Source organism: Lethenteron reissneri, chromosome 50, assembly GCF_015708825.2.
Source record: "Lethenteron reissneri isolate LAM-NWPU_2019-01 chromosome 50, ASM1570882v1, whole genome shotgun sequence".
NCBI classification, from domain to species: domain Eukaryota; kingdom Metazoa; phylum Chordata; class Hyperoartia; order Petromyzontiformes; family Petromyzontidae; genus Lethenteron; species Lethenteron reissneri.
The window spans coordinates 4521923-4535449 of NC_083828.1; the positions used below are offsets into that span (position 1 = coordinate 4521923).

Genomic DNA, 13527 nt, shown 5'->3' on the forward strand with positions numbered 1-13527 from the left:
ATTAGGCGCTCGCAAAACAATATTTGAGCAAGTGTGAGTGATAGCTATAGTTATTTAAGTATTCTATTATCTATCTAATAGTTTAAAGCGATTTGCAGCATATTTTATTTTCAAAATGGAAATATGTTTTTTTTGGGGGGGGGGGGGGCAGAGCTTTGTGACGTCATATTTGAGGGGGGGGGTCTGACTTTTTGTGACACCGTGTGACGAGGGGGGGGGGGGGTGTAAAAAATCGTCCAACATCGCGTGACGTCATTTATGGACGGCCCCATATATAACTATTGAAGTATTTTTTTATATCAATAGGTGCTCTCAAACAGTACAGCTTTTAAACTACGTACTTTGCAAAAAAAGAGATCCATCAGGCTGATCTCGGATAGTTTTGCAAATTAAATGTCATTATTTACCTTCAGTATCAGATTGAGTGCATACTATACGTACTGTGTGGAGTCTTTTATCGGTGGCTTAGGAGATGTTAACTACCTCGCCTGGTATACAGGAGGTCGTGGGTTCGATTCCGATCCCTGACGCCTGCTGCTGTATATTTGGAGTTTGCGGTGTCTCTCTCTCATCATCATCACGGTGGCTAGGAGATGTTAACTACCTCGCCTGGTACGCAGGAGGTCGTGGGTTCGACCCCGATTCTTACACCTGCTGCTGTATATTTGGAGTCTGCGTGTCTCTCTTTCTCATCATCATCACGGTGGCTTAGGAGATGTTAACTACCTCGCCTGGTACACAGGAGGTCGTGGGTTCGACCCCGATTCTTATGCCTGCTGCTGTATATTTGGAGTTTGCGTGTCTCTCTCATCATCAAGGTGGCTAGGAGATGTTAACTTCCTCGCCTGATACACAGGAGGTCGTGGGTTCGACCCCGATTCTTACGCCTGCTGCTGCATATTTGGAGTTTGCGGTGTCTCTCTCTCCCCGTGGCCACGTGGATTTCGGGTTTTCCCCCCATCCACATTTAGCTGCTGCTATAAATTCCCACACGATGATGAGATATATAGCTAAGTGGCCACGCCTTACCTGCTAAAACACAAACAATTGTTCAAATAGTTTAATTTTTCATTCCTCCACGCACAGCACTTGCCTAACAGGTCTTTTAAGCCGACTTTGGATTGTTTTGCAAATTAAATTTCACGATCTACCTGTAGTAACCACGGCGGCCTGTGGCAAAACATCAGCTGGAATTTTTCGATTTAAAGCTTTCGTGACTGCACGGATTCATCTTCTTGGTTCTTTCGGTAAAGTCACGTAGAATGGAAATAATAAAATAATAAAAATAGAACATAATAAAATAAATTCTCACGACGTTTCGGCCACAACGCAAGCAGCCGTCTTCAGGTGAAGAACAGGTCTGTCGAGAAGACACACTCCAGGCTTGGAGCGACTATTTAAATATACTATTTAAATAGTCGCTCCAAGCCTGGAGTGTGTCATTCAGACTCTGTCTTCTCGACAGACCTGTTCTTCACCTGAGGACGGCTGCTTGCATTGTGGCCGAAACGTCGTGAGAATGTTATCCTATTATGTTTTATTTTTATTATTTTATTATTTTCATTCTACGTGACTTTACCGAAAGAACCAAGAAGATCAGCCGGAATGCCACCTGATCTCGCCAGATCTCGCAGGCTCAACCGGTGCGAGCCTGGCACAGCGCTGGCGGTGGTCAGCAGCAGAGGACAGCACAGCAACATCCAATGTTGCACTGCACTTCTATGCTCCCATCGTCGATGCTCCCCTACTTTCTAGATTTGAAGTTTTCGTGACTGCAAGGATCTATACTCTTTGGCTCTTTGGGTAAAGTTACGTAGGTGAAAATAAAAAATAAAAATAAAAGATAAGAAAAAAAATAAAGAAAAAAAATAGAAATATTTTATTCCTATTTTAAAAATAGAAATATTTAAATTTTATTCCTTATTTTTATTCTTATCTTTTATTTTTTATTTTTTTATTTTCACCTACGTGACTTTACCGAAATAACCAAAGAGTAAGTTGAAGCATGCACCTGTAAAACATAATTGCGCGTCCTGCAGTTAAATTAATTTCCCTTTTATTTATCAGCGAGGTGAGCAAGTGTAGCCATTGCAGTCCAGCAAATGTTAATGGAAGCCAAGATTTTGAATCATGGAACTCCCGTTGTTGAAAATCAACATGCTTATGCATGAAACAGTATAACGTATCGATACCATGTTGACATGAATCAGTACGGAGTGTGACCCTGATTCGTGTGTGTCTGTGTGTTTATTTTGCAGTGAAAGAAAATACAAGAAAAGGGGTTGCATGTCTATCCGAGGCCTTTTTACAAACCTCATCTGGGGTTTATTTGGTACATCTTTGCCTAATTGTCGGTTTGCTGCATTTCTGTTTACATTGACCTGACATCGCTACCCCACTCAGAGCACAATAGCACGCTCCGGTTTCTCCCGTGGGATGACGTCTTAATACCATTCCTATTTTTTTCATTTGCAGGTTTTAGCTGGTGGGTTTGTCGAAGACTCATCCAACTTCCTAAATTTGTGGTTTGTTGGGTTTCAAGCCTTTTGTGTAAGACATACACCTTCATGTGCATTGACAGACTGTATGTATGTGTGTGGCACCTGCTGGGTCTGCCACGTGACCTCCTGCCAGCAGGTGCTCGACACTTCACGTGGCCTCAAGGTGCACATGGCCTGGCACAAGCGTCGTGGTGACGTCACCGCCACTTAGTGGCGAATGGCGGTTATTGTGAACTTCTTTTGCACCGTACGTAGCCAACCGTTTCACTGTGCCTTTAGGAGGCAGTACACCAAGTAGGTTGTTGACCTGTTTCGCGCAGTGCGTTCCACTTGCCTGCTGTACCCAACAAGCACCTACAACGCGGAAACTTTACAAACATCTCAGTGTAGTGGGACCCTCCTGCAAAAACGTCTTGGCACTCGGTGATACCTTTCTGGGAAACGGACGCATCATGAAAAATATCTCTCTGCTCAAAGACTCGCGTAAAAAATAACAACCAGTTATGGTTCAATGCGGCTTCGAGGTTGGCTTTTAGAATTAGAATCCAGTTGACTGATTGAAAAAACACGGTTCAATTTGCATAATGCACTTCATGCATATCCTGATAATGGTGATGTGTTTTAACGACCACAGAGGTATGATGGGCCATGTGAGTTGGGGGTTACATTTGTTATAGTAACTTAAAACTGTAACTGTTAACGGTTATGTCTGGTTAAGATTTACGGTTTTTGCTTTGGTTTAGTGTTTATCAGGAGTTTTCCTCTAGCAGTTTTTTCGTTATTTAACAAACATTCTACATGAATGTTGTTCTTTATAATTATCTTGAACCTGAATTTGCAACCACCTTAGTTAAGTTATTTAACCATTTCCTTGTTTAAAAAAAAATCAGTCAATGTTACCCGCTATGACATACAAATCAGAAACTTCAAAATAGACACTGACCATCACAGAGATGGAGCTAGGTCTCGGCGAGGTAAGATAAAAGGTAAACCGAGCCTACCTTTACCCTACCTTTTACCCTACACATGAGAAAGGTTTATAACAGGTAAATGCTAGGTAGAGCGCTTTATTCATATAGAATACTCTCGATTCCAATTTTAAATGGACGCCACGGACTGCGCCACGGAGCTTTTAGCGAGCGGTAAACAGGGTATTTACCGGGTAATACTTCGCGCTACCTTTACCCTACCCTTTACCTTACCCCTTGGCATGTCAACACTTTTACCCTTTTACCCAGTAAAAAGGGTAAATTACCTTACCTTGCTGAAGCCTAGATGGAGCCATGAAATGAGTAAAAAAGTTGCAGGAGCAAGATTAATTATAGCAATGCATGGATGATGGTGGATGTGGGGAGGCCTTCATCTAGACCATCTTTCTTCATTGCACGGCCCGCAGGCCACTGGCTGCCCCTGGTGGCCTTTAGTGCGGCCCCCAACAATACACAAATGTGAACACACCCCCATCATGCTGTCAAACCCAGTGGTTTCAAATGTGTGGCGAGCCTCACACTGACGATGTCTTGTCGGCGGAAGTGGCCCCCCTCAGAAAATGTGGTGAAGAACACTGATCTAGACCATGGCTGCTGCTACTGGTGATCGTTGAGAGTCTGGTTTATTTAGATGCTGTAACAATTGCTGTTTCTGCGTGTTATCTTTTCTGCTTTCCAGACTTGACGCAAGAGATGGGTGAACCATTTGAGAAGTATCAGACCATAGCGGATTTTGGATATGAATTTAATAAAGGTAACAACTGGGTTACGTTTATGACTAGTGCAATGTTTTGCAGAATACATGTAATGTGTTTGTTAAAGGGTTAACGCTGGCAGAGTCGTTCGCACACTGCAATATTAACTCGGTCGCCTGAGTTTGATTGCCAGCCACGGCTAATATTACATGTGATACACTTAAAAACTCACCTCTACAACCACGATTTCGAGCGAACTCTGAGCTTGGCTCCGCGCCTCTGAGTTGCGGCCGTTACGTCTGCAAATCTGCGCGCGTTATAAATTGCATTATAATTATACCTGAACTGGTCTTTGGCCCCTCTATACCAACTGTCGCCCAACCAGTGTGGTGAAGTATGATCAGACAACCCCCATGACAGATATAGCATGCGGAGGCTTTCATCCAGCAGTGGATGAAGAGGGTTGTAAATTCTAGATTTGAAGCTTTCGTGACTGCAAGGATTCATATTCTTAGGTTTTTTCGGTAAAGTCACGTAGGTAAAAAATTAAAATTAATAAAAGTAAAATAAAATAAAAATCACGACGTTTCAGAGGCAACACAAGCTTCCGTCTTCAGGTGGAACCGTCACAGCACGATTGCTGTATCACTTGATACAGCTATCATGCTGTGACGGTTCCAGCTATCGTGCTGTGACGGTTCCACCTGAAGACGGAAGCTTGTGTTGCCTCCGAAACGTCGTGATTTAATTTATTTTTATTTTACTTTTATTAATTTTAATTTTTTACCTACGTGACTTTACCGAAAAAAACCTAAGAATAGGGTTGTAAATGTATTGTTAAAGAGGTGTGTGACCACTCCTATGGAGAGTTTAGCTGCCTCCACAGTAATGTGAGGTGCCACTCCTGGCTCTGCACCAGCAATGGATGTGAGTCCCACTCACATCCATTGCTGAGCCCTTCTGTCAAGCCACAGGTGGATGAAAGCCTCCCAATTCTGTGCGAGTCATGGGGATTGTTTGATCCATGTTTCACCTCACTGGTCTGTGCGGTTTGTTGAGGGCAGGCAGCATAGAAGTGGGAGCATAGGAGTACAGTCTGACAGGATTTTACTTTGCTGTCCTCTGCTGCCCACAACTCGAATTAATATCAGTGTCAACAGTGTACGTGTATACATGCCAGAGGTCGCAACCGGGTACCCGATACCCGTACCCTACCCGATACCTGGCTACCCGTACCCGGCCGGGTACGGGTACGGGTAGCCGTTTGCGACCCTGGTGCGGCCGGGTACGGGTACGGGTAGGCCGTGAGTCACTGGTGAGTCACCGTTTGTCACTCATTTCGGGTAGGGTACGGGTAGGGTACGGGTACCCATTTGCGACCCTGGTGCGGCCGGGTACGGGTACGGGTAAGGAATCAAAACCCGTTTGTCACCTATGTGTTAAGTGAGTTGCTGTGATTATTTAAAGAGAAGATTGTAAGAACAAATGATTGAACGATGTCGTTTCTGTCCTAAGGTCACCAAACAGCGCGGCGTGTCTGTGTGTGTGCGCATCTCTAGATGGGCAGCTCAGAAAGATTGAGGGTGGGACATGTTTCCAGTTCAACTACTTTAACAACAGGGATCGTGACCAGCAGCGTTACGAGGCATTAGGAGAGGTAAGACACCATCCGGGGATGGAATCTTCGCTGATTTTACAAAAACAAAAAACCGAGTCACCGCCGCTGAGATCCTGGGTTCACATCCGTGCTCAGCCACTTGTGATTAAGCTGGATTCGCAAGTGTATAGAGTTGATGGTCTCAACGGGGTCACCATTGACTGCACAAAGATACATCATGCTAAGATTTGGTTCTGCAAGTAATTCCAGCTCTGATCATTCAAAATGTTGCTATTACTATCATGCAACGATAGCTATTCTCTGTATTTAACCCCCTTGTGTGGTTAAAGAGGTCAATTTAAGGGATCTCAGATGTAGTTCTGTGAGGTCTACAATAATAAGGGGGTAATGCGCTGCTGTGCGAGGAATTCCTAACGGTTTATCACCTTATGATATGCTGAAGACACAAAATATAAAATCAAGACAACCTGATTCATAATAGATTTTAGGATTAGGCCATGTAACGATCTGACCAGAATTGCGTTGTTAAACCTCCACTACCTGACACAGCCAAAACAATTTAAATTTTCATGTGGTGTACAAGAATATCATGCGACGACTGTTATTGTTTCAGCTCACCGATAAGTTGTATGTATGTTGAACTTATTTCACTCCGTACGTAGCCAACCGTGCTAATTGGAGGTGCGGGAAAGTTGAAACAAGTATCTATTCAGGTACAGTAAAACCTTGGATTGCGAGCATAGTTCGTTCCGGAAACATGTTCGTAATCCAAAGCACTCGTATATCAAAGCGAATTTCCCCATAAGAAATCATGGAAATTCGGATGATTCGTTCCACAACCCAAAAATACTGTATTCATATAAAAATGATTAATGCAAAATACCTTTTTGTATTTTTATTATTTAAATTTAATATAAAGTAATCAAATGTATTAATTAAATTTAATCGTGGCTGGTGTGAGGGAGACGAGAGAGAGGAGAGGAGGGTTATTGTGTAGTACGACTTTCACTTGCAGTACAGTTACTAAAGAACAGTCACTACACTTGGACACAAAATAAAAAAATGCTTTACGCACACACACGTGGTCACAACACGATAGTAAACAGTATACGCTCGCACGGATGTTGACTATACGAGTGAGGCACGCCGACTGAGACCGAGCATGGGAGACGATTACCCACAATCCCGCAGCGAGAGTGAGAGAAGAACCATCGGCTCAGTTGTGATCACGTGACGCTCGGCAGACAAAGCGTATACTGCACGTATTACAGTACTCGTATTGCAAGACCTCGCTCGTTTATCAAGTTAAAATTTATTACAAATTTTTGCTCGTCTTGCAAAACACTCGCAGACCAAGTTACTCGCAATCCAAGGTTTTACTGTACTTTCATCTAATTGCGAAACATTTTTCGTGAGAATTGTTGTTCAACTTACCGGTGAGCTGAACAACAATAACAATTGGCGCATCGCTAAAAACGCCTGTTCATTCGGCGATGTGACAATTTAATTTGTCTGGCTGTGTTGGGTGGTGAAGGGTCTTGACGACACAAATTTGGTCAGGTCGTTACGCGGCCCAAGGCCGTAGCCATGGAGTCAACATTGGGGGGGACCAAATCTTTCAGGGGGTCTGGGGGTCCCCCCCCCAGAAAAATAATCAAAATTTGAAAACTAATTTCCTGCCATTTCCTGCCTAAAATATTTAAAAACACATGGGATGGACTTTTTTTTACAAAAATGTCTAATAGTGTATTGTATTACATTGCTGTTTTTTTACCTTTTCTTGTTTCATTGTATGTAATGGCAGATATTAGGGATTAATAAAGTACAACCATAACCACAATCATATGAACAGAAATCTATGCATTGTTATATGAAGACAAGTCCAGATATTGGGGCCAAGGTTTAGCAAATTGTTTTTTTATTTACATAGCATAGACATTATTTTTTTTATAGCAATATATTGGGGGGGGGGACATTTTGAGCATATTTGAATATACGGCCTTGACGTGGCCTAATCCAAAAATCATATTTAGCTGCGAACATCCAACGTGTTAAGCAACGACAACCTTGTCAAATTTTAGTGACCGAAAAATCCCGTCTGCGTATTCTTAATTTTCTCGTGTTTTGTTTCGCCGAATGAACGCACGCCCTCGTGTGCAGGAGCCTATCCCAGGTCGATACAAACGTCCCCGTTGTATTTTGCTCTGTCGAAGCGAGCGTGACATGGGGTTGATGTGACATTTGGAAAAAATAAAAAAAATGGGTATGGGTGTTTACCCGTGCTCGGTGAAAATGGGGCGAGAATACATTTGCGGGAAAGTGTACGGATCAAAACTAAATCGGCACAAATATCGCACTTGCCCCAGTGACTCGTTTGTTTAAGGCCGCGGTTCGAGCACTCGACTCGCAATCATGAATTACGAGTTCAAATCCCAGTTGGGATTGTAAGATGTCAACAGTGTTTGTTCTGAGCTGCTAAGATCGGATGAGACCGGGCGCCTTCCAGGTGATTTGGTCGCTCGCTGGTCGTGGCGTGTGAGTTGGGCGGTAGTGTAGCGGTTAGCACGAACCTGGTGACCCGGGTTCAATTCCCGCTCACGGTCAACACCAGTGACGATTATCTGAACCGGTCCCAGGCCTTCCCTTGATCTACTCAGCCGAAAATCGAGTACCTGGTGTGGTGTGTAAACATCGCCACTAGGGAGACAAAGGAGGCCGGGTGTGATACTGGCCACCCACCCCCTCGTGTTCCGTTCCGGCCTTGATAGGTGATCGTTAACAGCACTTGCTCTTGCCGTCTGTTCAGGCTATACAGGGGATCTTTGTCTTTGTTGGGCCCCACGGTGGCTAGGAGACGTTAACTATCTCGCCTGGTATTCAGGAGGTTGTGGGTTCGATTCCGACCCTGGAGTATGCATGTTCTCCCCGTAGTTGTGTGGATTGTTCTCCAGTTCCTCCACTTTTTCCTTTCACATTTAGAAACATGCATTTGGAGTATTTGGCTGCTATACATTTCCATGTGATAATCCACTTCGTTGAGCTATCATTTGTGGCCAGGTAGCTTCTAAGAAAGAGCTAAAATAGTTCAGTGGGCCTTACCTGGTAAAATAAAAAATAGTTTAGTTTTCTAGCAGTGTATGAATTGTGTTACTTAATGCTGAGTTGTGCAAATTTTCGTGGAAACATTTAATTTTTATGTTTTTTTTGTGCAGTCATTGGTGACCAGGCTAAGACCCATCAACTATCCGGTTTCGAGAACCCAGTTTAATCAAGGATGTGTGGAACCTGGTTTAATCACATTTGTTTGGTTCTGGGTCTAGGAATTTCAGCAGTGTTTGATTAGCACCTCTGACACTGCCGTTATGAAACCCCAGGCACCTGTAATTTATATTCGATTAAGTTTAAATCTTGACTGAAAGCTTTCGTGACTGCAGGAAATCATATTCTTTGGGTATTTCGGTAAAGCCATGTAGATAGAAAAATAAAAAAAAATCACGACGTTTCGATCGCAACACGAGCAATCGTTATCAGGTGCTGAGGCAGCCCTCCCGCTATATTTTTACGTGGCTTTACCGAAAGACCCAAAAAATATTGATTAAGTTTATTTATGATCCAGTTCACCTCCTGCACGAAATAGTTGAGTTCAAACTCATAATTCTTCCCTATTCTCTATTACTCACCATCATCTTACTTACTCTTCGCTCCCTGTGGAGCATAAGGCCGCAGTCAAGCCCACGCTATGCCGGACGGTCTTTAGCAGAATTATCATCATTATCATGATCATATATATATGGGGTGGAGAAAATGAGTACCACCTGATCAGGCTGCAACATTTGGTGCAGGGAAGTCAACAGTGGTTGTTGTCTTCTTGGTTCCTTCGGTAAAGTCACGTAGAAGGGAAATAATAAAATAATAAAAATAAAACATAATAAAATAATATAATAAAATAATGTAATATAATAATATTATTTTATTATGTTTTATTTTTATTATTTTATTATTTCCCTTCTACGTGACTTTACCGAAAGAACCAAGAAGATGAATCCCTGCAGTCACGAAAGCTTTAAATCGAAATTTAATGGTTGTTGTATTTAGAATAGACTGTCATCCACCATAGTAATGTGGAATTTCCACCTGTTGCTCAGAGCACACCGCCCAACACTGTTGTGATGTTGTCTTGTGTCAATTTCTAGGTCATAACCGAGCATGTTTACGAACTTCTGGTGAAGGAATGTGGACTGGAAAAGCATTACGTTCCTGTGAGTGTAAAACATTCACAGTTTATGTATCCTCTACATTGCTGTGTAATGTACCACGTTTATCTCATGCTCTCTGTGTCTCTCTCTTAGTTCTCCCGTGCTCACGTGTTCTTTGGATTGCACCCGTTGGGTTGCACTCCCTCGTCGAGGAGGCCGCTCTCCTTCTTTTCTACAGTTACATGCTAATTTCTCACACTAACATCATGCTAATCCCTCACATTAACATAGCCACGTCTGTGCCCTCTAATTTCTCACACTAACATCATGCTAATCCCTCACATTAACATAGCCACGTCTGTGCCCTCTAATTTCTCACACTAACATCATGCTAATCCCTCACATTAACATAGCCACTTCTGTGCCCTCTAATCCCTCACATTAACATCATGCTAATCTCTCACATTAACATAGCCACTTCCGTGCCCTCTAATTTCTTACATTAACATCATGCTAATTTCTCACACTAACATCATGCTAATCTCTCAATCTAACATAGCCACTGCCGTGCCCTCGTCTAGGAGGCCGCTCTCCTATCTTACAGTTACATGCTAATTTCTCACGTTAACATCACTAGCCCTGGCCACTTCTTTATAACCCTTGGGCTACACCCATTTCAAACCTTTTAAAACAGTCTGCATCAGCAGCAGACCATGCTTTCCCACCTGATGATGGACGCTTGTGTTGCGCCCGAAACGTCGTGATTTATTTTATTTTATACTTACGTGACTTTACCGAAAGAGCCTTTAGACCGACTGGCAATAGACCAATAGTCCAACAGACCAGTCTATGACGGGTCTCTACACCAGTGGTTCCCAAACTTTTCTTAACCCGCTGACCGCTGTCAACACACACAACTATTTCGCAGAGCACCATCCACCAGTAAGACATTTTTAAAATGTAAAACTACTCCGAAGCTTAGTGTCTTGCAACAGTTCCATGGACGGCTTCCTATGGCCTTGCGGGACCGCAGGTTGCGAACCACTGCTCGAGACAATAGATGTGTAATTAAGAGCCTATGTCCGGCTCACGTGGTGATCGGCTCTGCCGGTCCTGCTTTACAGCCAATGGGGGGAGAGCCTGGGAGCATGGCCCTGGCGTGATCGAGGGGTGCCAGCTAGGGTGATTGGTTCTGCTGGTCTTGGCCTCAGCCAATGGGAAGACAAGTCAGGGGCGTGGTCCCGGGATATGATGGGGAATCTAGAAGATTCGGCGCAGGCTACCAAGGATTGGCTGGAGCGTACCACGTGACCCGGGCATTAAATAAGGGGAGAGATGAACGACACGTGGTCAGACGAGGGACGAAGGAAGAGAGGGGTCACGCGCGAGCGGGGCTCCGAGTGCCACGTGGCTGTGCGTCTCTCGTGGTCTGTCTGTCCACTTCCCGTTGCCTACCAGCAGCGGGGAGTAATTGTGAACTGGATTAAATAAAAGGACCGATTCCGAAAGTCGTCTCCAAGACTATTATTACAGATGCACAAGTTAGCCTCTAATGAAGCGTGTAAACATTAGACGGGCGGACCGACCTCTGACGGAACTTTCTCCCGCGGGTGCTTGGGTTTGCAGGTCGACGCCATCAATGACGATGAACCCTTCAGCTTCATCTTCATGAGCCCCGGGGCGCTGCAGCAGGAGAAGCTGCTGCTGCTCGTTCACGGAAGCGGAGTGGTGCGGGCTGGCCAGTGGGCTCGGAGACTCATCATCAACGACTGCCTCGACTCCGGCACTCAGATCCCCTACATCAAGCGAGCCATGGAGGTAACTGGAGCCGGGACTTTACGGCTCTTAGGCCGTGACGATGATTAAGAGATAATACTGGTCAACAAAAAAAAAACTATGAATGCTGTATAGCCGGCTGGCTATGCAGCGACAATGATGACACAGAGATGGCAGCGATGACAGCCAGGACCCGAATCACCACGACAGCCCCAAACCCCCGTTTGCCTCACCCTTATATCACTCCAGCGTGGCCAAGCCCCGTTCTATAACACTGGTCAACAAAAAAAAATTCTGGCCTGGACTTTTGCAGCTGTTTTAGACTAATTTCAGGGTGCTGATTCCAAATCTGATCTCAGATTTGCTCTATCACATCTCATTTTTATGCTATCGGCATACCCCGTTTTCATTGATTTTACCCGAAATTAACTCTGTCACTTATGATTTCAAGTTGTTGCGAGTCAGTGACTGCTTTAGTATTAAAATATGGTGCTGTATTTTTAGGATAGTGTGTTTATAATATAATTTTATGTAGATATCCACATTTATTTAATACTTTTCTTCTGCAGTTTTTATTGAAAATGCAATATTTAATATCTCAAAAACCTGATGTGATGGACAAAAACTGATGCCAGATTTGGAATCAGCACCCCAAAATTACCTTAAAACCGTTGGAATACCTTATGCCAGAAAAAAGTGTGTTGACCAGTGTTAATTGTTGGATCACCATCCGTGGAGGGTGCAACTCCAATGCCTGTCTCGATAACCTGCCCCCCTCAACCCCGCAAGCACCTTCCCACCCATCACAACCTGCCTTAACATTGTCATCAGCTGATTTTTTGTGATAATTGTTTTTTTACCCTTCTCTCTGGCAACAAAACTGACACCTTTTTTTATAAGGAGTCATGTTTACATAGACCACAATACCTGCAGTCATAATGCAAACAAAAAACATAACTCTGATAATGTGCACTGTCCTTGAAGTTGATTGGTTCACACCCGAGACAGCTTTCCTTAGAGTCTAGTCTCACATGGGTTGGACCAGATGACGCCAAAAGGCGCACAACTCAAAGACAATGCAGCATCAGAGTATGAGAGCTCGGGGTAAGCATTTACACCATTGGAACCTCATTTGCCAGTAAAATCAATGAAATGGGGTTTTTTTTTTTTTGCATTATGACTGCAGGTATTGTGGTCTATGTAAGCATGACTCCTTGTAAAAAAGGTGTCAGTTTTGTTGCCAGATAGAACGGTAAAAAAACAATTATATTTTTACTGGCAAATGATGTTTCAATGTTTTTTTTTGTGGTCGATTACTCGGGTCCCCTTTAAAACTGGTGGCCGACTTCATATCCCGTCTCCTGAAGGTGGGACGCAGACGATAATGGCACTGGTAACGTTACCAAGCCCCACCTTTAACCTCCCATCCAGCGGCACACATGGGACAGGTGACCAAAACTATTTCCCCCCGACTGCTTTCGTGTTATCTGATTAGTTGAGTGATGAAACCGATACTCGGTAGAGTAATCAATTATGTAAATAATCGGACAGCCCAGCTGGTGTAGGTAATGCTTCCCCCCTCAGCTTTTCTAGGACAGGGGTGGGTAGGATATTAAAATACCTTTGCCAATGGTATATGAATTTGATTGCCAGCCGAGTTGCCTTGGAAAAATTGCATTTTTAGCTCAAAAGGTTTTAACTCGAAGAGGCTACACATTAACACACACACCTTGGTCACATCTGTCACTGCAA

At 43.7% G+C, this 13527-nt stretch overlaps 1 protein-coding gene across 3 annotated transcripts in view; it reads left to right on the top strand.

Annotated features, from left to right (window-relative positions):
• Positions 1-13527, top strand: part of LOC133354995 (cotranscriptional regulator FAM172A homolog) — a 59696-nt gene that overhangs the window by 6646 nt on the left and 39523 nt on the right. For all 3 annotated transcript variants that reach the window (XM_061572245.1, XM_061572243.1, XM_061572244.1), the window contains 6 exons: positions 2259-2332; positions 2476-2550; positions 4170-4244; positions 5745-5842; positions 9997-10062; positions 11626-11817. In XM_061572245.1, the coding sequence (XP_061428229.1) occupies positions 2287-2332; positions 2476-2550; positions 4170-4244; positions 5745-5842; positions 9997-10062; positions 11626-11817 (552 nt within the window). In that variant the 5' untranslated portion in view covers positions 2259-2286. The remainder of the gene's footprint in view (positions 1-2258; positions 2333-2475; positions 2551-4169; positions 4245-5744; positions 5843-9996; positions 10063-11625; positions 11818-13527) is intronic.